Below are 24,230 nucleotides of genomic sequence, written 5' to 3' on the forward strand. Positions count from 1 at the left end.
TGGAAGCAAAGAGAGCTTCACTGCAAATTTAAACGTAGCCAAAGCCTCACACACAAAAACCAAGAGAAGCCAAAATTAGCCTAAGGAGGCAAAATTATGTCTACCTCCTTAACAGAAAACTCTACAAACATTTTGTCCTACGTTAAATCAGTAAACCGAGCGAAGCCTTCTGTCCAGTCTCTGTGACCGTAATAGCACTGAAACAAGGACTGACACGAAAAACTACACGCGTTTTCCAAAACTATTTCACAGAGGAAGATCGCACGGTAGTTCCTCTTTTAAATAGTAGCATGAATGACAAAATGACAGATATAGAAATAAGAGATCAAGCAATAGAAAAGCAACTGAAGTTTCTCAACAGAGGAAGGTCTACTGGATCTCACGAGATACCAGTTCGATTCTACACGGAGTATGCGAAATAACAAGCCCCTCGTCTAGCACCAGTGTACAGTAGGTCTGTAGAGGAGTGAAGCGTTCCTAATGATGGGAAAAAAGCACAAGTCATTCCCGTTTTCAAGAAGGATCGTCGAACACACGCACAAAACTATAGGCCTATTTCCCTGACGTCGGCCTGTTGTAGAATTTTCTAACATGTTTTATGCTCACAAATAATGACACTTCTGGAGACTGAACTCTCCTCTTTTGGAAATCAACATGGGTTCCAAAAACGATGATCACGTGAAACCTGCTCGCTCTCTCCGTCCACGAGACCCAGAAAGCAGTAGGTACTGGCACACAGGTAGATGACGTGTTCCAGGACTTCTGGCAGGCGTTCGACACAGTTTCGTACTGCAGCCTAATGAACAAAATACGATCCTACTGAATGTCAGACCAGCTGTTTGACTGGATAGTAGAGTTTCTAGCAAACAGAATATAGGATGTCTTCCTCAACGCATAGAGATCTTCTGACTTAAAAATAACTTTGGTTGGGCCCCAATGGAGTTTTATATATGTATAAATGATTCAGTAGATAGTGTCGGAAGTTCCATGAGGCACTTCGCGAATGATGCTGTTGTATACTGTCGTAGCGGTCCCTTAACAGTTAGAGGACCCGCACAACAGACAAGCAAGGTGGGCTGCCGACTTCTCTTTAAGAGCTCATATCAAAACATCGTCAGTGGATGTAAACATCAAAAGACTTTCCGCATAAACACGGCATTACTTCGTGAAAAGGCATGGGGCAGAGACCCACCAATTGTAACTAATGAGAGTAAGTGTAGCACTCCGTAGAATCGGTGTTATAAGCATGCCAGCAGAATCAGACCAGCAGTGTGTACCTACAGCTAGGACAGTTTCGGCCGATACCTACGCCGGCTCTAGCCCAGTAGACACTCGCCCTAGTCTTCAGTAGAAAGTTGTACCTTGTTGGGCGTAACGCCACTTTGTAATTGTGTACCAAAATATTTTGGTTATTATTTCTATTCACTGTCTTGTACTCTTGTCTGGCTTTTGCCACCACAAGAATTGTTGTGTTTATTGTTGTTCTTGCGTTTGAAAATTAGTGCACGCTAAGAAGGCTTGTTATTTAAATAAAGTGTGTTCAAACTTGATCGTTAGTTCCTTCCTGCCGATATCAGAACACTACATATACAGACAAGTTGCAACGCTAGAAAATTGTAGCGAAATGCAGGAGGACCTACAGAGGGTCGACACTCGATTGGCAGTTCACCCTCAACTTAGACAAACGTAACGTATGACGAATACATAGATAGAAAGACCCTTTACTCTATTATTACACGTATGCAGAATAATCTTCCATAAAATATCAAGGACTATGCGTATGGAGCGATTTGACGTGGAAGACAGACTACATAAAATTAATCGTGGGTAAGGCAGCTGCCAGACTGAGATTCAGTGGAAGAATGGTCAGGAAATGTAGTCCAGCAACAAAGGATGTAGCTTATAAAACACTCGTTCGATCAATACCTGAATATTGCTCATCAGTCTGGGATCCGTATAAGATAGGACTGATTGAGAAAGTAGAGAAGATCCAAAGAAGAGCAGCACATTCTGTTACGAAAGCGTCACGGAGATGCTTAACCAACTCCAGCAGCAGATGCTGCATGAGAGACCTTCTACATCACGTTGTGGTCAACTACTAAAGTTCTTAGAGCTTACGTTCCTAGGAGATTCACACAATATATTGTTTCCTATTAAGAATATCTCGCGAAGAGATCATGAATACAAAAATTAGATTCAAGCCCACAGGGAGGCTTAACAGCAATCGATCTTCCTTCGAGTAATACACGACTGGAACGGGACAATGGGCAACTGACAGCGGAGCACAAAGTACGGTCTAGCATATACTGAAAGGTGGCTTGTGACGTACAGATTTAGATATAGACCTGCCTTCCGATTTGGATTTGATTGTGATTTTGACGTGATATTGTTTGATGGAGACCCAAGGTATTTCAAAACATCTTCGTCACAGCCGCTCCGATTACGCAAAGTAACAGCAGTGGTCGAAATGGACAGGTCACGGGATACAAGTAATACACCGTTCCTTTTTGGAAAATGTGTACTTTTACTTGGACATCACAACCCAGCAGTGATTCGAGAACAACGCAGAGGAGTTTAACAGCTGAGACACATTCCAGATTTACCCAAAGAAAAAGTTTCACGATGAACAGCAGCAAGTCCGCCTAGCCGAAAAACAGCTGAAGATATGGCCAACGTCATGCGGAAACGACCTAGTCGTACATACATAATGTTTTGGCCATATACCAAATTGTGAATCCGAATATGATACAGGCTGACAAAATCTCACGCACGATGAAAGGAGATGGACACGACTCTTCTAGTAAAAGACGTTACAACGGCAGACGAATTCATCGAGTAGTGACAGTGAATCAAAAAAAGAGATGGATGAAACACGTACGATCGACTCCCGGATGAGGTCTCTATCACAGCTGTGGAAGACAATAATGAGCTCGCCCGTCTCATACGCCAGAAGTAAGAGAAGAGATATAGCTGTGTATGGCATCCATAAATGTCAGACAGAGTACTTAAGAGATAGCAGTCATGAATATCGACCGATACAAAAAAGAAATGACCGTGTAGCATTGTTGGCCAGGAGGCCCCAAACGGGGAAGTTCGGCCGCCGGGGTGCATGTCTTATTTAAGGTGACGCCACATTAAGCGGTGATGATGAGGACAACACAGCACCGAGCCCACGGGGGGAGAAATTCTCCATCCCGACTGGGAATCGAATCCGGGCCCACTCCGTCGTAGGGAAACACGTCACCACTCAGCTTCGCAGGTTGATATCGACTAGTACGTGAAGCGGTAACAGGGAATGTCGAAGAAGACGTGTATACATGCCCAATGACCGCTATCAGCTGAACGCGCCAGGAAGAATGGACTCGGCCAACTCAGACTTGCGCGGTAGCCATCAAATGACAACCGAACGCCCGACCAACGCAGGTACAATCAACTCCTACGCCAAGTATAACGCACTGTGGAAGAACAGACATTTGGACTACAGATGGTAACTCGTCGGTGTGTTTCCACTGTGGATGCACTGGACACTACAGAGAAATAAGGTGAGTTTTTGACGACTTCTACGCCGCCAGGCGCCAACCATCACAACAGTCCTATTCCACACAAGTCAACCGTAGACGATTATAGTCTACCTGTAGGACGAAGTACACCGTTGTACCCTGGACGAGGGCTGTTCGCTTGTTGCCCATCGCCGTACAGAGGTACCTGCCTAGCCCCCTACTTCAGGAAAATTAAGCGAGGTTACCATCTATGGAGGTGAGTCGCCAGAGATGCAAATCCTCTGTGGACGACAGTCACCAAGAAGTCAGGGAATCCCATCGCCGTCATCACTGTCCGTAAACCTGTACGGGCGCTGGTCGAATCAGCGGCTTCATATTGTGAACTATCAGATCCTTATCGTCAGAAGCCAAAGAAGACTATTTTCCGCGATACGAAAGCAATTGTACTGAAAGTCGCAAATGGGAAATACACCCGACCGACAGAAACATGTACTGCGAGAGTAAATATCAATGACAGAAACAGCCTCCTGAATTGCTCGTTTTATCAAAATGTCGTCATAGAGTTACTCTCGGATGGGACTCTAGTAGGCATCACAAACAATCATAGACTGTGGAAGATCAGAGCTCCAAACTTATGAAGCTACTAGCTGAGTACCTGGCGTGGCCCAGATGTGTATTGATTGAAATCTTCTATTAGTCCATCTTCTCTGTGTCTATTACGGCCTTCCCTACTGCCGGAGGTTCGAGTCCTCCCTCTGGCATAGGTTTGTGTATTGTTCTTAGTATAAGTTAGTTTAAGTAGTGTGTAAGTTCAAATGGCTCGGAGCACTATGGGACTTAACTGCTGCGGTCATCAGTCCCCTAGAACTTAAAACTACTTAAACCTAACTAACCTAAGGACATCACACACATCCATGCCCGAGGCAGGATTCGAACCTGCGACCATAGCGGTCACGCGGTTCCAGACTGTAGCGCCTAGAACTGCACGGCCATTCCGGTCGGCGTAGTGTGTAAGTCTAGGGACCGATGACCTAAGCAGTTTATCCCTTACGAATTCACATACATGTGAACATTACCTCCTTCACTCCATCTCTCTGCCCACCTCCGCCATCCACACTCACTGTCCATCGCCACCTGCCTCTTTCTCTGTTCATTTGCTCCTCTCCACTCTGTCAGTCTGCTCCTTACTCTGCCTGTCCATCTCCTCTTGCTTTCTCTCCTTGTCCAACTCCTCCCCCATCTCTGTCCAGCTCTTCCTCCCCCTCTCTCTGTCCACCTCCTCCTCCACCCTCTCTCTCTCCATCTCCTTCTCTGCCTCTCCCTGTTCACCTCCTCCTCCTTTTTTCTTTCTCAGTCCATCTCCCCCTCTCATCTCTCTCTGACCATTCCCCCTGCCCCTCTCTCTGTCCATCTCGTTCTCCTCCTCTCCCTGTTCACCTCCTCCTCCTCCTCTTTTCTTTCTCAGTCCATCTCCCCCTCTCATCTCTTTCTGACCATTTCCCCTGCCCCTCTCTCTGTCCATCTCGTTCTCCTCATCTCCCTGTTCACCTCCTCCTCCTCTTTTCTTTCTCAGTCCATCTCCCCCTCTCATCTCTCTCTGACAATTTCCCCTGCCCCTCTCTCTGTCTATCTCGTTCTCCTCCTCTCCCTGTTCACCTCCTCCTCCTCTTTTCTTTCTCAGTCCATCTCCCTCTCTCATCTCTCTCTGACAATTTCCCCTGCCCCTCTCTCTGTCCATCTCGTTCTCCTCCTGTCCCTGTTCACCTCCTCCTCCTCTTTTCTTTCTCAGTCCATCTCCCCCTCTCATTTCTCTCTGACCATTTCCCCTGCCCCTCTCTCTGTCCATCTCGTTCTCCTCCTCTCCCTGTCCACCTCCTCCTCCTCTTTTCTTTCTCAGTCCATCTCCCCCTCTCATCTCTCTCTGACCATTCCCCCTGCCCCTCTCTCTGTCCATCTCGTTCTCCTCCTCTCCCTGTCCACCTCCTCCTCCTCTTTTCTTTCTCAGTCCATCTCCCCCTCTCATCTCTCTCTGACCATTCCCCCTGCCCCTCTCTCTGTCCATCTCGTTCTCCTCCTCTCCCTGTCCACCTCCTCCTCCTCTTTTCTTTCTCAGTCCATCTCCCCCTCTCATCTCTCTCTGACCATTCCCCCTGCCCCTCTCTCTGTCCATCTTGTTCTCCTCCTCTCCCTGTTCTCCTCCTCCTCCTCTTTTCTTTCTCAGTCCATCTCCCCCTCTCATCTCTCTCTGACCATTTCCCCTGCCCCTCTCTCTGTCCATCTCGTTCTCCTCCTCTCCCTGTTCACCTCCTCCTCCTCTTTTCTTTCTCAGTCCATCTCCCCCTCTCATCTCTCACTGAACCATTCCCCCTGCCCCTCTCTCTGTCCATCTCCTCTTCCACCTATCTGCGAACATCTCCTCCTTCCCTCTCGCTGTCTGTCCATCTCTTCCTAGTTCCTCCTCTATCCACGCTATTGCGCTCACCCCGATAGGAGGCTGTTGTTTCTTACCCGCACAGCATTTCATACAAGACTGTAACTAATATATCGACCAAATTTTGTTGAAAGCGTTCCAGGGGTTTAAGATGATCTTTTAACCCGTGGCTTTGCCCGTGTATGCACATGCCGAATACATTTCATATATATTTTCAATATTTCACGCGTATTTGTAGACGTATTTCACCTGTGTCTTTAGCGAAATTAGCTCTGAAGTTTCATGTTCAATCAGCTCAATGTTTATGACGTCGAATCTCCATAACTATGTCCTGTAATGATATAATTTTGCAGGTACATCCAGTGGTATATGTGACTACCACCAACGAAATGTGTTGTGAATAGAATCAGTAGTAAAGAAGAAATAAATTAAAATGCCATACATGATGCGGCAGTTTTTCACGCATGTTTACGATGACATATCTCGTATATTAAGTGTCGTATAATGATGCATTTTTGTAGGTACGTTCAGCGTCAGATTGGATACTGTCCGCGAAAATTATTTCGAATAGAGGTAGTAGCAACGATGTAATAAACCTAAACATGTTGCATGATGCGATCGTTTTTCACGCACTCAGTGTTTATGACGTAATAGCTCCTGAACTATGTGTCATACAATGATATAATTTGCTGGTACATTTTGGATATTATGTGAATACTGTCTGCAAAATGTGTTAGGTATGCAGTTTGTAGTAAAGAAGTAATAAATTAAAATGCCACGATTCATGCGGCGAAAATGTAGCAAGCGATAAACTTGTTCCCCTTCATCATTTTGTGTGGGTGTCAGCGAGAGAAAGCATTTTAAAGGTTCGAAATTATGTATAACGCATTTTGTAAGTCTCTAAGTGCTGTCATTCTCAAATACTGTATGAATACAGTACAGATACTCGTGCGTCGTGGGCTACACTGCTTTTTCACCCCCACACCTTTGATAGGTGGTTTTTACCCTTAAAGCGATTATCTCCAGACAGTAAGTGATATGAGTACAATGTTGGGTTGAAATCGGTCCAGTGGTTTAGAAGGAGATGTGGAACATACATATACCAGTGGAAAAATGCTCCTGTCGGAGCACAAAAATTGCGTATATGTTCTGTTTATCTAAAAGACTGAGTGAAAGGTGGGGTACCACGTGCCCCATTATACCTTCCTCAGCACATTTAAAATTTTGGCATGCCAACATATTAATGTTTTTCTAAACATGCAACGCACCACAAGCTCCTCTAACTGTAAGTCACGCACACGCACTAGTCCATCGGTCGCTCATATCCATCCACTCGCAGGTGCCCTTTCTCATGCACTCATTCAGTTCAATTCACTGTCACTAACTCTTTGTTCCTGTCTCACAGCCGCCGTTCCCTACGTTCTGTCCTACTACTGCAGTCTACTTTCACTGCCACTATGTCCCTCCTGCTGTCTCTTACTTCTAGTATCTCATTCCTCCCTTCCTACTGCTGCTGTCCCTTTTCACTGTTGTTATCTCTCTCTTCTTTTTAGGAATACATCGTAAAAATTTCATCCATTTTCTGTGCATAGCTCTATTGGAATCCTGGGCTGGGTTTTGGTCCGCGAAAATATAGTAAAAAAACCATTTTGTGGGGTTTTCCGAGAAACCGCTCGTGAACTAATGGAGCCTCCGCAAGTTCGATGAAACCCACAGTAGACTACAACGAATGCAAAAGGGCCTGCCGATTTGCTAAATTTGCCTACGCAGGAGGAAGTGTGTTATATTCATATTTTGACCCCGTGCTGTTGGGTAGTGACATTAAGACGACCCTTCTTTTCGGTAAACCGATGGTACCCAGCCCAAGGGCTATCCAGAGCACTTGACCCTACCTTCTTATCATCAACAGAACCCGAGGGGCCGCAGCTCGTGGTCGTGCGGTAGCGTTCTCGCTTCCCACGCCCGGGTTCCCGGGTTCGATTCCCGGCGGGGTCAGGGATTTTCTCTGCCTCGTGATGCCTGGGTGTTGTGTGATGTCCTTAGGTTAGTTAGGTTTAAGTAGTTCTAAGTTCTAGGGGACTGATGACCGTAGCTGTTAAGTCCCATAGTGCTCAGAACCAGAACCCGAGGTATAAGCATCGGAAAATCCCCTTTTTATGCGCGGCGTTTTGGAACGTATTAGGTACGCATGTTGTAGCGTGCATACCGATATAGACATATACAGGCACATCCATTTTTATAATACGAATCTATTCCAATGAACAGACATAACAAAGACTGCTCTGGGCCGTTGTTTGCCGTTGAAGACGTTGTTATGCCACCATCATCAACAAAATGCTCTGTTAAACCGTGAATCTTTTGTCGATGTAAATGTAAAGGTGATTTCGAGAGTACCCCAAGGGAGTGTAATAAGGCGGCAATTATTTATAATTTGTATTAGTGACGTAATGGTGGACGTTCCGTGAGACTATTCGCCGACGACTTTGTTGTCTATAGGAAGTTTCCACCTCTAGAAAATGTAGCGGAATGCAGGAAATTCTGCACAGACTCGACTATTGGTACAGGGAATGGCAGTTGACCCTAAACGTAAATAAATGTAACGCATTGTGCTTAAATACGTGAAGAGATTTACTATTGGCGATAAACCTCTGGAAACAGTAACTACCGTAAAATATCTACAAGTAGCCAGCCGAATCGACTTAAAGTGGAATGACTACATAAACCAAATAGTACGAAAAGCAGATCCCAGACTGAGACCGATTGGGAGAATACTAAGCAAATGCAATTCATTCGCCAAAAAATGGCATACAAAGCACTCGTTCGAGCGGTTCTTGAGTACTATCGATCAGACTAGGACCTTACCAAGTAGAATTAACAGAAGAGACCGTCGGTGCGAGAGCATTGCGGACATGCTCAACTACCTCTAGTTGCAGACGCTACAAGAGAGGATTTGTATGTCACGGAAAAGTTTGGCGCTGAATCGACAATCATTCTTCCCAAGCGGCACTAGTGAATGGAATAGGAAAGGGAGGACAAGCGATATTGGTACCAAAAGTACCTTCCATCACACACCGTAATGTGGCTTGCGGAGTATAGATGTAGATACAGACTATTACCTTATACATTTACATTCTACACTCATCGGCCGGCCGGTGTGGCCTAGCTGTTCTAGGCGCTACAGTTTGGAACCGCGTGACCGCTACGGTCGCAGGTTGGAATCCCGCCTCGGGCATGGATGTGTGTGATGTCCTTAGGTTAGTTAGGTTTAAGTAGTTCTAAGTTCTAGGTGACTGATGACCTCAGCAATTAAGTCCCATAGTGCTCAGAGCCATTTTTTCCTACACTCATGAGCCGGAACATTATGATAACCTACCTAATCGCCGGTATGTTGAAGTTTGGCGCGAATAAAAGCGACGACGCGTCATGGCGTGGAAGCAATGAGGCGTTGGCGGGTCGCTGGAGGGAGCTGGCTCCACGTCTGCACTCACAAGTCACCTGATTCCCGGGGGCGATGAGCTCTGACGTCACGTTCAATCACATCCCAGATATGTAAGATCCGGCTCAGGCCTTCCGAGTTGGTGGACCAGCATATCAATTGGAACTCGCCACTGTGTTCTTCGAACCACTCCACCACTCCTGGCATTGTGTCATGGTCTCGAAAAATGCCACTTCCGCCGGGCAACATGAGCGGCATGAAAGGGTGTACGTGGTCTGCAACCAGTGTACGATACTTCTTGGCCGCCACTGTGTCTTGAAAGAGCTCGACTGGACCCATAGATGCCCACGTTATTTATCTCCAGAGCATAATGGAGCCGCCGCGAGCTTGTCTCCGTACCGCAATGCAGTTGTCAAGGAGATGTTTCCCTGGAAGACGACGGATTCGCGTCCACCCATCGGCATGATGAAGGAGGTATCGGGATTCATCAGACCCTGCAACGCTCTGCCACTGCCGCCAACGTCCAGTGCCGTTGGTCACGTGCCCATTTCAGTCGTAGTTGCCGATGTATTGGTGTTAACACCGGCACATGCGTGGGGCGTCGGCTACGGAAGCCCATCGTTGGAAATGTTTGCTGCAGTGTGTGTTCAGATACACTTGTATTCTTCACATCATTAAAGTCTGATGTTAGTTCCACCACGGTTCGCTGTCTGTCCTGTTTTACCAGTCTGCCCAGACTACGACGTCCGACATCTGTAATGAGGGGTGGCCGCCCAATCCCACGACATCTGGACGTGGTTTGGGTTGGGTTGGGTTGATTTGGGGGTAGGAGACCAAACTGCGAGATCGTCGGTCTCATCGAATTCGGGAAGGATGGAGAAGGAAATCGGTTGTGCCCTTTCAAAGCAACCATCCCGGCATTTGCCTGAAGCGATTTAGGTAAGTCATGGAAAACCTAAATCAGGATGGCCTGACGCGGGACTGAACCGTCGTTCTCCCGTTGCGAGTCCAGTGTGCTAACCATTGCGCCACCTCGCTCGGTTTGACGAGGTTTCGCCTTGGTTTCGCCACGTGTTGAAGACACTCACCACAGCACTCCTCAAACACCCGCAAGTCGTGCAGTTTCCAAATGCTCGTGCTGAGCTTCCGGGCCATCACAATCCGCCCTCGGTCAAGCTTTCCATTCTATACACAGACAACACGTTCATTGATACTACACGCAACGTGCGTGTGTCTAACTAGCAGCCATTCTCCACCAGGTGACGCTGCTATCTCCTGGACTCGTAGACGAGTTCATATCGATAGTACGTCGGTAGTCATAATGTCCTGGCTCATAGTGTGCATTGCAGTTTGAGCTATCATAGTTTGTATCTGTTACAGTACCGTAAATACTAAAGTGCAGGCAAGCGACGTCGAAGTCACAGCTAGTAGTTAAATAATTGTGACTATAGCGAGGTTTGAACACTGGAGTTTCGCGTTATGTTAAAAATATTATTCTTCGTGAAATACAGGACCTCATGGTAACAGAGTAGACGTGCAAAATTCAAGCAGATAAATCAAACATGATTCGCTTCTTGGTTCTAGTCATCACACTTACCGTCGACCATGATATTTCATCATCGCATCGAAAATCAAACGAAGAGTGTTGTACCGTGTACGTAACACCCATAACTTTTTTAGCTACAGACATAATAGGACAACAGCTCTTAAAACTGAAACATTACATTATTAGTTTCAAGAATATCGAATAACCTTAAAAACTATCTCACAACTATTAGTATTTGCAGTTAAGCATTTCGCAAGCCTGGAAAGGTAATAAGTATGAGGCTGAAGTGAGTGTTCCAACCGCAGTTTTTGCGCCGGATCTAGGTCGAGATGAAACTGCACTGTGTCAATAGAGTTATGCATAAAATTTAGTACATTTCGTGCCTAATTTTGCGAGAAGATTCACTCCGAACATTGTGATATATCTTCTTTCTATGACATAAGAGTTCTACTTAAAATAGTTTATTATTCTTTTGTAAGTATAGTTGCTTCAGGACTACGGAGACTGAAAGTTAAGAAAAGCAACTATACAAAAAATAATCCTGTTCTTTTTGTATTATCACTTGCCTAAGACACTCTCTTCTAGTGTTCGTGTTTGTTCCAACAAATAAATATTTCGAGGGGGTTCTTCCTTGGGCAAACACAATTTTCTTTTTTCTTCATCCATTCATGTTCCACTGATGTTTCACTATCGTCAATGGGTCCCCTTTTTCTTCTGTCTAATAATAAGTACAATGTTACATGAGTATACATATACGCTGTACAAAAGAATTAAATGATTACTTTTTTGAAACTCCATTATTGTCTCCTGTTGCGACTCAGAAGTTCAAATTTGTCTCAAAGGTTCCTACAGTCTCCCTCTAAAAATGAGATGAAGACTTCGCACCCTGTCACCTCACCCTAGGGTACGGCGGCAGTTCAGACACCAAGGTGTCGACACTTGTGAAAAAAATGTCAGAGCTCAGTAGTTCATGTAAGGTGTATGATGGGTTAATTATGTCACATTGGCAACAAATTTCACCTCACACCTAACTCCACTGTAGACGAGTCACATGATACGAAGATCTTCACACACCACCTTAACCACATCTCACCTGTTCTCTTGATCCTCTGTGGTGGAGGTCAGAACTGTGACACCGAGCATTGGAATCAAGCGGTTTTCTTATTGGTGGCCGAGGGAAATATTTCATACCCACAGCCCCCTCGGAGTCGATACAAATGTGCTTAGTAGGTGGCATGATTGACGTTAATGAAACGATCCCTTTCTTTGTGACATTCATTTACACACATTTCGTGGTCGAAAATGACAGTTTGATAAGCTTCGACATGGGTGACACCTGCTGGACAATTCAACCCTTCTATAAGAACATCGTGGGTAGCAACCCAATAGAACGTGATCTGACCACTTTGGAATATAGCATAACTCCAATTTTGTTCTGATATACAGGGGGGGAACCACTAGGAACCATTCAAAACCATTTCAAAGTAGTCTGAAGCAGCAAAATGTCTTTATGATTTTTAGCCCTCTTGTTTCGCTTCCTCCTGTGGCGTGATCACAGGGTAGTGAAACTTCGGCACATGCTCGAATAAAAAGGGAAAGAGTCCCTCTAAGACCCCCCAGTTCAACAACACCCTCAGTCCTAATTGTGCGCCTTTGTCGAGTACTTTAAAAATGTACCTGTACAGAGACAACCCTTGGCCAATTCCTAGGTGCCAGCAGGCACAAAACCCCTTGACATCCCTCAGATTCTGTATGCCTGCAAGCAGGTACTAGAGCAGCTGTGGATGTCGAAGGGGTTGCCTCCCCACAGGCGCCTAGGAATCAGTCAAGGTTTATCTCTGTACGGGTATATTTTTAAAACATTTAACAACAGGTGGCACCGAGCGTGTTGCTGAACTGCCCACACAATCACACCTCAAGAGGTGTGAAACAGGATGGCTGAAGAAGTATAAACATCCTTTGCTACTTCAGATAACGTTGAAATTTCGCCAAATGGTTTTAATTGCCCCTAGTGGTCCCACACCGTATACCAGAGAAATAATTATGGTTTCAGTCCACTTCAAAGCGGTCAGATCATATTCACTGGGACTGTAGCCCTGTGACATCCTCAGAGAAGGGGTGAATCGGCTGGGGGTTGTCTTTAGTTTCAAGGGTTGTCAAGAATGTCTTTCTGTTGCGTATGTCACTGCAGTATGTCGTTTTCGGCCGCGAAATGTGTTTTCATGAACGCCTCAACGGAAGGCGTGGTTTCATTGACTCCCTTCATGCCACCTCTACTGGCCTTTTCGTGTCGATTCTGAGTGGTGGCGTATCTGAAAAATTGTCCTCAGGCATCTGTAAGGAAATCGTGTGATACCAACACTGGGAGGCGCGGTTCAGACGTGCATTGTAGAGGCGTCAAGAGAAGGGCTGAAATTTCGTTAAGGCAGGGGTGACGCATCAACGGCGGCGTTGGGCAGAATTTTGGCGAAATTTGGTGCCAATGTGACCCGAGGAATCCACATTGCACCTCACATGAACTTCGGAGCTCTGGTCTTCTTTGCGCGTGTATTGACACCTTGCTGTTTGAAGCATCGCCGAGTCCTAGGGTGACGTCACCAATGGCTCTGAGCACTATGGGACTTAACATCTGACGTCATCAGTCCCCTAGAACTTAGAACTACTTAAATCTAACCTAAGGACATCACACATATCCATGCCCGAGGCAGGATTCGAACCTGTGACCGTAGCGGTCGCGCGGTTCCAGACTGAAGCGGCTTGATCCGCTCGGCTACACTGGCCGGCGGTGGCGTCACAGGATGCAACTTATTTGCACCGTCACTGAAGAGGAGCAAAACGTGTCATGGTTGTGCATCGCTATTGAGGGGGGGGGGGGGTTGGGGGGGTTGAGGGGGAGAATGACCGGGTTTTAAGAAATTGACCCTTTGATTATTTTGCACAGTGTAGTTTTACGATTGTGAATTATTTTATTCAGCACATTAAAAAGAATACTTTGGGTCATCTAATTTTAATAGCACTTACTACTGTTCATTTATCTCTTTGTCACAGTATCTGAAGCTGCATATCAAACCGAACTGCAGACTATCAGACCTATCGCCTCCAGTAATTGCTATAGCTCTGCCCTCATTACTAATATTCTAAGTAGAACGAAAACTCGTAAAACTGCACCACTTCCGCACGCTGAGCAACAGGATCTATTGAGTAGTTACAAAGAGTAGTGCACCATCCGCTATGTTGACAAATTTCAGAGAAACTCTCAAAACATTTGAATTATAGAAATAACAGACCTGCGTATTACAACAACACAGTATCAAATTTTTTTCTGTGTAAAGTGAAAACATGAAAGAAGCTGGTGACTCTGAAAGACAGATTCAACCTTTTCAGAACATATTTAAATAGAAAACCATCCAGATGATGTAGACTGTGAAGTTTTAAATACTATTAAGGAAAACAGAAAAATCAGCCAACTGGAAATACTGAAAATTAATAAACGTATGATACAGAATATCAGATTAATTTTAAATGAGCAAACTCAGTTTCATTTTTCCCTCTGTTAAATCAAGTTTCAGCTATAAAAAACTATATTACAATTGTAAATTAAACTTTAATTTTATCTGTTGTTTAATAAAACGACAGCCACATAAAAACTTCATTTTTCATTTGATGTAACTATTTCTGTGTGACATAAAATTATAATATTTTTTGAAATACCATATTTCATCATTTCTGAATCTTCTGTGCAAGTAATATTTGCATAAGCAGCATGTCATTTTATCGGTGTTTGCGACAACCAGCTGCCCTTGGAAGCGGACAGTCGGTTCGTGACCAAATAAATTAAATTAATAATATTTTGCAGAGCACTGGGAAACTGTTTTCTAATTAATATTATTAGCATAGCTGTTTATCATCTGCAGTAAACCTGATATTTCGATACAGTTTCTAATTTGCAGATAGTAAGAATTTTTCTGTAGTACATTGTTTTATATGAAACGAAACTTCAATTTTTTTTCATTCCTTAACTTAAGTCGTTTTGGTTTATCAACGTTCACACAATCACCAACAGCGTTCGTGTGATAGATGAAACACTATAAATAACAATAATAGAGCAGTGAAATATTTCAAAAATTTTCAATGAAATGTATCGGACGCCACTGACGTAATTTTGCAAACAAGGAAGCGAGTAAGTACTCACAGTTTTCGTAAAGGTACTTCTAATTGCTGCGATATAAATTCAGACAGACTAGTGCTCCTCTGATGGAGCTTATAGCTATAGAGCCAGTCAGCGTTTATAGCCTTTAGACGGCTCCAGTAGCAAACTTGTAAACTGTGAACACACATAGTCTTCTGATACGGTCATTACGTGAGATTTACGTGAAAGGGAGTGCTGTGAAAACAGATACGGAACCGCTCGGGGAAGGCAAGTAGAAGATTTCTTTGTAAGCAAACAGAGTGTGAAGGCGAGAGAGTGGGTGAGAGCGGCTGAGCTCACCTGGTACCGCTCGAGGGCGTCCAGAGCCCTGGCGTAGCCCTCCGCGTTGTACACGCACAGCGCCGACAGCAGTTCCAGCACTTGCTTCTTCACCGTCACGTTCGGCGTGTCAAGCGCTGGAAAAACAAAACACTGCGCTGTAAAACACACTACGTATGCCACAGAAATACTGTTCCGTAAATTTAGTATGTGTGAAGGCTGGATCATGAAAAGTAAATTAGACACAGGTACACAAGTGCTTAGCCTTTACAAGCCAAGTAACGAAGGGCAATTACTGATATCTTCAGTTATCGAAACTTACCTTTGACTAAAAAAGTTAGATATTCTCTATCGGCTCTAATCTATCCATGTATCTTTAACAAAGAGGTATCCCATTTTCACAAGTTTTAAGTAGAATAATACAAGCGCTAAATCGAGCAATTTTTTTCATTGTAGATTACTATTTTCTAAAATTTTGAGCTTGAAATACGAAATACAGCAAGAATAACAAAGACCAGCTGCAGGAAGGAAGGGAGATTAGGGTTTAAAGTAAAAAAGAGGTCACGTTTTTCTTCTGTAGAATCACTCAAAAATAACATTTTATGTGATCGTCCCATTGATAACCTTTTAGGTGACTCTGAACTGCCGCCTCTGAAAATAAACGCTCAGCGAGCACTGACGTTGTTGGAATTGTCAGGTGCTTTCGCTTTGCTTGAACAGCTCAGAGAATAACACTATCATTCCTCCCATTGGTCTAAAGGATTAGGCCACAGTGGTCAACACATGTTGCCAGATAAAGGTTTTACCCCATTAGGTTCGAAAGAAGCGAATACTCCATCTTTTTTCTTTTGTTTGCTGTGTCCTAGTCTCTTATGATGATTCTAAAAGTCACGTAACGTTTCAAGATTCACTGTTGCTGATAAACACTTATTGTAGATTCTGTCCAAGTACAAGCTCTGGGAAATCTTTAAGACATACGTTTTTGATTCTTGGGTCAAGCAAACAGGATGTTGCAGCAAACGATTATCTACAATTTGTCCATATCTGCGTTCAACTGCCTTGTTTCGCTAATCTTTTACAGCCTCTACTACACTGTTGTGAGTGCTGTCATAATGCTAACTTAAAAAATTTTGCTGCATTTTTGAGCAGTCGATTGTTAGTATAGTTTTGCTTATAGTACATACTGCCCACCTGATATATCTTTGGTGACATGTTCTAGTGGCTTCAAAATGTTAAGCAACAGTTTAATATTCTGTACGTCTAGAGCTGAGTGAGCGGGCCGTGATACGAGACCTGTTATAAACTACTGATATGACGAAAAGTATCAACTGCACAGTGTCGAGTAAAACACTACTGGTATTGGTACGAAAGTATTCGATACCAAGAAGTATCGATACCTTTTCATTGTCGCTAAGGACAAGATATGTTATACTAACGCTGTAACAAGACTTGGCAGTTACGCGACTCGGTTTACGAATAGTCATTTTGTGTGTTAAAACTGCAGTCTGAGATGGCAATTGGAGCCAGAGAAATTGAGAATCACACTTGAAGATCGCAAGGAAGTTGCCTGGGGGCATGGGATTAATACTGTACGTAAGCTAGGAAAGACTTTCTCAAATTCCAGAATTCAGTAATGGTATTGCATCGAAGAGACCATGTTCTTTGAAATAACTGTAAAATCACGTAAATCACCGACAGTACTCCTAAGGAAACAGGAATCAACATAAATACCCAAACTAAAAAAGTTGTGCTCCGAAAGTAAAAATGACACTAACAACAATTAACAAAACTAACTATTGACAGTAAAACAATGCCAGGAAATGACGAGTAATTCTTTATGACGCCAAATGTGGAACATTATCTACGTCCCCGATACAGAAGCTATTAGAATTAGTATTAGTGTCAGTGTTGGTTTACTTGACGATGAGAGGAAACTTCCTTTAGGTAAGAAATTTCTGTCTGCAATAGTATATAAAAGCACCAAGAAGGATACACATGACTCAAATGAAATTCATACCAAATAGCAGATACATGATAAAATACAAATGACTGAGGCTACAGAACTGCACAACTATACATGACCTGAGTTTCTAAGAATTCAGTATAGTGCCAAGACACCATGGGCTCAAATAATGTGACAAATTTTTCTCTAAAATCTCGCTCCACAAGATTTGCCTGTAAGTCCGCGAAACATCAACAGCTTGCTCTATTCATACTCAACATATTGCAAATAACAGATGCGGCACACTGGGTTCGCATTCGGAAGGACGACGGTTCAATCCCGTCTCCGGCCATCCTGATTAAGGTTTTCCGTGATTTCCCTAAATCTCTCCAGGCAAATGCCGGGATGGTTCCTTTGAAAGGGCACGGCCGACTTCCTTCCCCATTCTTCCCTAATCCTATGAGACCGATAACCTCGCTGTTTGGTCTCTTCTCCCAAACAACCAACCAACCAACAGGTGCAGGCCAATACGTAGATACCGTCTTCCTAGATTTCAGAAAGGAGTTCCACAGTGTCACTTTGTCGACTACGCAGTGATACGGAGTAGCCTTGCAAATATGTGACTAGATCGATAAATACTGGAATAATAGGACGCAGTACACTATACTGGACAGTCAAATGTTCAACAGGAACGAAAGTACTATGGAATCTGCCCAAGGAAGTGAAATAGGACATCTGCTATTCCTAATGTACACAAACACTCTTCAGATAGGTTCAGCAACACTTTTAGGTTGCTCGCTAACGATGCAGCTGTTTGTAGACGAGTATCTTCGTTAGACAAAGACACGTACAAAATTTAGGATTGGTATAGTGAATGGCAGCTCTCTTTAAATGTGGCTTAGTGTGTCTGCAACAAAGAGAAAGAACCATATATAATCCTATTGCAACATTAGTTGCGAATAACTTCAGCACTTCACATAATGTAAGCATTTCTGGTAATAAAAAGAAGCTATACAAAACGGGACATTGTCGTAAAATCAGTATTATGGGAGAGGAATGGAAAACTTAGAATTTTTGGGAGGGTTCTGGGAAAGTGCATTGCAACTGTAACGTTAGTGTAACCAAGTCTAGAGTACTGTTCCGCTATTTGCGGTCCTTATCCAGTAGACACGATAACAGGCATTGAGAAAATTCAGAGACGCGTTGACAGGATGGTAACAAGTCGGTATAGCCAATACCAAAGTGTACAGAATTGCTCTGGGAACTCACATGGGAATCCTTGGAAGCGAGGCGGCGTGAAACACTGTTGGGTAAAGTGAGAGAGTCTGTACGAAGAAAATTGTGCAACAATTATGTTGCCACCAGCGTACGAGTATATCTTGCACAGGGATCATTATAAAAAGATGAGAGAGGTTAGGATGCGTGCAGAGGCATCTAGACTGTCATTTTTCTCTCGCTCAGTACCTGAATGAAATAGGACAGAAAATTGCATTACTTTTACGAGTCACCCTTCGCCATGCACTGTAAAATCAGGAGTATATGGAGTATATAAATGGAGGTCAATATAATGGCAGAACGATCGTGACCAACAAGTTTTCGATCAATCACATCCCAGATGTTATGCCTAGGTGACATGTGGGGCGAAAGTGCAAGCCATGGAAGCTGTAATACACTTCGAAAAAGCCTTGCACATTCCTTGCCATCTGTGGAGAGGGACTGTCCGCAGAAATACGGCAGTGCAGCTGCCTGAAGCATGCGACCAACATCGTGCTCTAAAAACTCCCTTACGTCGCTGTTGCTATTCAAATCGCCCTTAGCACATAGCAGATGAGAAACGTGTTCTATCTGATGACATGCGAAAACCTGACACTTGGTGACTTGTCGCCCGTTGGCATTTACCTCGTAATCTATGGTCGAAATTTGTTTAACGACTTTTCTGTCGCTTCGGCAGCACGAGTAGCTGGCAGTGTCAAAGACTCGGGCAACACTGCCGGTGGCGGACCAGCAACGGAGGGAGAACTTGCGCTGGCAAAACGCCAGAAAAACCGTTAAACAGACGTCGCCTGAAGATCCCCAGGAAAAAGCCAACTGGCAACACATCGAGAAGTGGACACTAAAACCTCAAGCATTTTGCTTCACACATGATGTTCATCGTCTGCACATCTTACATAGTTGCGTTTCTTACACTTATGCGACCATCACTATACGTACCGAGCGAGGTGATGCAGTTGTTAGCATAACGGGCTCGCGTTCGGGAGGAAGACCATTCAAATCCCCGTCTGGCCATCGAGATTTAGTTCCTGTGATTTCCTTTAATCGGTATCGCTTCCTTTGGAAAGACCATAGCCAATTTCCTTCCCCGTCCTTTCGCAATCTGAGCTCGTGCTCCATCCATAATAACCTCGCTGGCGATGGGACGTCCAACTCGAATTTTCCTTCCTTCTTTTTTCACTACATGACCAGTTTATGTGGGGTTCGTCCGAAAACACTATGCTTTGCCACTGAGCACACGATACACGGAGTTCCGGTACTCATTGTAATCTCGGACAACGGAAGCCGACACCATAGCTCGCGTAGCACCAGTCGTGTCCACTATACACGGCGTCAAATCGCCGTAGAAGCATATCCGTGCCACTTGCAGTGTTCCAGAGTCGAGGTTAATCACTAAATGAAGACGTACAGATTATTGAAAACATGTAGAGAAGGTGGCGGTAATCGCGTGCTCTGGTGAAATTGTAGAGTCCAGCACACCTATTCGCTGCGTGCGACTCTCTTGTGCCCATTGGTTCTACACACACATCATTACCATACCGTGAAGTGTACGTCTGAAGGCCCTCCATTGAATGAGAATGTCACAACACTCATTTTCCCGATCACAGAAGAAAGTGTGCTCCAGGGTGTAGATATACGTCATCCCTTCCCTGGAGAAAGAAAAAGCAGCGCAACCCACGATGCGCGAATACCCATACTTTAGACATCCACTATATGAGAATCAGAGCGCGTAGAGATTTGCAACAAACTTTACATATAATTTCAAACTTCTGTGAAACCTTTTCTCAATGACGACCCACACAAAATGATGAAAGGAATACGGTTTATTGCTTACTACAATTTCGCTGTTCGCGCAGTAAGACTGCCGCACGAAGCATGACGTTTCAATTTCTTACTTCTTTTAACTACTAATCGTATTTGCGACATATTTTGGAGACAGTATTCACATATACCACTGAATGTACAGAAAAATTATATCATTGTACGACATACAGTTGAGGTGATAAGACGTCATAAACACTGAAACGCATGTAAAACTGCCGCATCACGGCAGACATTTTAATTTATTGCTTCGTTGCTACGAACTCTGTTTGCAACACTTTTCGCAGACAGTATCCACATCTGCCGCTGAATGCGCCTACAAAAATGTATCATTGTACGACACATAATTCATTAGATATGACGTCAAATATTGAGTTGTCTGGTTCAAATGGCTCTGAGCACTATGGGACTTAACATCTATGGTCATCAGTCCCCTAGAACTTAGAACTACTTAAACCTAACTAACCTAAGGACATCACACAACAACCAGTCATCACGAGGCAGAGAAAATCTCTGACCCCGCCGGGAATCGTACCGGGAAACCTGGGCTTGGGAAGCGAGAACGCTACCGCACGACCAAGAGTTGCGGACTGAGTTGCCTGGAAAACTGCCGCATCGTGCATGACGTTTTAATTCACTACTACGAACCTACTACGCTGCCGAAACAGGAGAGGTGATATTCGTACGTGGCGCGTCCCAGGGGATCTTAACCGGCTTACCGGTGGACTCGAGTCAAATAAAATGGCTCTCGCGGATCAGACACACCTTCTGCGGTTAACAAACGTAGTTGTAAATCTGAGCTTGCTCCACCTAAAGTTAATTACCTTTGAAATTTACATATGGAAACGTCTTTTAGGAAAAAAAAAATACCACTGTCCCGCCCAATAAGGCAGGTAAAGGTTACATTGGATTTGGTGGATAGCCAACTAGAGGACTGTAATGGTTCAAAAATGGCTCTGAGCACTATGGGACTTAGCATCGGATGTCATCAATCCCGTAGAACTTAGAACTACTTAAACCTAACTAACCTAAGGACATCACACACATACATGCCGCGGTCGCGCGGTTCGAGACTGAAGCGCCTAGAACCGCTCGGTCACTCGGCCGGCGACTGCAATGAAGCGGTGTGTTTCCAACCACGCAAATGCACACTAACACACAAGAAGAAGGTTCAGTATGAAATTATACAGAAACACACAACATTAACTCACTATTTAAGACTGGAAAACTTAAAAATTTGGTAGATAAATAAAATTAACAAAAAATTCTAATATGCGTGCTCCAAGAAACGAGAAACTCGATGGAAGACCCGTTCGAATCACAAAGATATACACTGATAAGCCTAATCTTTATGGCCACTGCCGCCTGGTGGCGTTGCGGGCACGTGACGCGGTAACAAAAGTATGTAAGAGGAGCAGACACGTACGGTGGATCGCCCTAGCGGAGATATGGGCTGCAAATGGGGAAATACATTGAGATAAGCGACTCTCACGAAGGGCAGATTATTATTTCGCAGAGCCTGTGAACAAATACCTCAAAAACGGCGAAGCTGATGGAATGATCACGTGCTACTGTTGCGAGCATCTACGGAAAGAGGTAGAAAGACGGTGAGACTGCCACTAGGCGCAGAATGGTGGGACTTGCACGACTCTTCACAGCTTGTCTACTCTGAAAAATAGGACAGACGGTGATCTGTGTCATCTCTGCCAAAAAAGCACAATGCTGGTGCACGCACAAGTATTTCGGAGCGTATCGTTCATAGCACATGGAGCTCCGCAGCAGACCACTCCGACGTGTTCACTTTTTGACCCAATGACATCGTGAATTGCGATTGTAGTGGGCACGAGACTATCGGGATTCGACCGTCGATCAATGGAAACGTGTCGGCTCTTAGGGTGAATCACATTTTTGCTACACTGGGTCGTCTCTTCAAGCTCCGTCACTGATGTGAACGGCGGCTCGAAACATGAAGCCTGCCACTGACGCGGGCTGGTGGGAGCAGTATTATGCTACGGGGGATATCCTTCTGTGCCTGCCTGGGATCGGTGGTATATTCGAAGACATGCTGAATGCATCTCTTCATGCCTGATGCATTCCCCGACGGCGCTGTCATGTTTTAGGACTATAATTTCCGTGTCTCGGAGCTGCTGCAGAGGTTTGAGGAGCATTATCATGAACTCACGTTCTGTCTCGGCGACCAAATTCACCTGGATTATATTCTCTGGAACCCATCTGGGTAGCTATGGTGCGCCATCATCGCGTACGCAGATCAGTGGCCCGTTATTCACACGAATTACATGACATGTGCGTAGACATCTAATGCCACATACCTCGACAAACATACCGACAAACTGTCAGATGCCTGATATGCAGAACCAGTAATGTATTTCGTTCCAAAGAGGAAAAAAAAATTCAAGCAGGTGGCCATAATGTTTTGGCTCATTAGTATAGACTTTATAATAGGAAATCGGAACAGCGGGTTATGAAGTAATGTCCCCGATCTGGAACTGAATTTGTAGTGAATATAAAAACAATAAATTGAGTAACTGTTTTTCAAGCAATGTCATCAAGAATTGAAAAAAAAATGTTCAAATGTGTGTGAATTCCTAAGGGACCAAACTTTTGAGGTCATCGGTCTCTAGACTTACACACTACTTAAACTAACTTATTGTAAGAACAACACACACACCCATGCCTTAGGGAAGACTCGAACATCCGGTGGGAGGGGCCGCGCAATCCGTGACATGGCGCTTCTAACCACACGGCCACTCCCCTCGCCAGGAGTTGAAACGCTGACTGCTTAAACAATGAATAAAACCTACACCATTATAAATGCTCATGTTCCTACTAATGGAAAAAAGTTTTCTAACAAAAATAAAGGAAGAGGTAAATACATTTTGGGACTTTCTCGAATAAACTTTGAACAGAATAAGTAAAAGAAATGTAAAAATTTTATTGGGAGACTTCACCGCCCAGCTGGGAAAAGAAAGCAGACATGAAGATTTAACTCGAAAATGGAGTTGATATAACTTTGCAAGCAAGAATGGTGAAAGAGTTGTAGAACTTGCAGAGAACACAACCTTATAACTAAATCAACATACTTCCACAGGAAACCAAATAAACTAAAGACGTGGAAACACCAGACTGGAAGAAGGAGGAATGGCAGCTAGACCATGTCTGTACAGACAAAAATTTTCGTAAGGAAATCTACAATGTTAAACTATTGAAATGTTAAATTAAAATTAAAATGAAATTCATTCCATTAACGAAAAAAATGGAAAAAACTAATAAAGCAAGAAGGAGGTACGACCCACATAACCCAATTAAAAATGATAAATACCAATAAATAACACAAACCATTAAAGTAACAGGCGATCTAGAAGAACTGGTCTAAGTTTCAAGAAACAAGCCGAGAACCTATCTCCCTTGAATCTACGAAGAAAACGTGCATGGTAGACTACAGAACGTGTCAAATTCCATGTGGAAAAACGCCAAGCATGGTTAAAATTTCAAACACACAAAACAGAGGAAAATGCCATCAACCTCAAAAATGAAAGGAAAAAATTCACGCAAAACATTAGGAGAATTAAGAGAGGATTCCACAAAAACATAATAATCTCTGTAGAAGATAATTAGCACAAAACCAATTCCAGGAACTACCACAAAATCTTTGGGGAACAACTACAACAGTATGAGCCTCCTACACTAGTACTGAAAGATGAAGATAGAAGAATGGCACAGAGTAACAAAGAAAATGCTGATATCATAGCAAAAGCATTTAATACATTTTTGAATTGTGAAGAACCCAAAGAAC

General features: G+C 44.0%; 1 protein-coding gene across 1 annotated transcript in view; it reads right to left on the minus strand.

Moving 5' to 3' along the window:
- The window catches only part of LOC126183342 (uncharacterized), a 907,422-nt gene that overhangs the window by 399,314 nt on the left and 483,878 nt on the right, over window positions 1–24,230 (minus strand). The window contains exon 3 of the mRNA XM_049925224.1: window positions 15,403–15,518. Within this exon, the coding sequence (XP_049781181.1) occupies window positions 15,403–15,518 (116 nt within the window). The remainder of the gene's footprint in view (window positions 1–15,402; window positions 15,519–24,230) is intronic.

The sequence above is a fragment of the Schistocerca cancellata genome, chromosome 4, assembly GCF_023864275.1.
Source record: "Schistocerca cancellata isolate TAMUIC-IGC-003103 chromosome 4, iqSchCanc2.1, whole genome shotgun sequence".
In the NCBI taxonomy this organism is placed as follows: domain Eukaryota; kingdom Metazoa; phylum Arthropoda; class Insecta; order Orthoptera; family Acrididae; genus Schistocerca; species Schistocerca cancellata.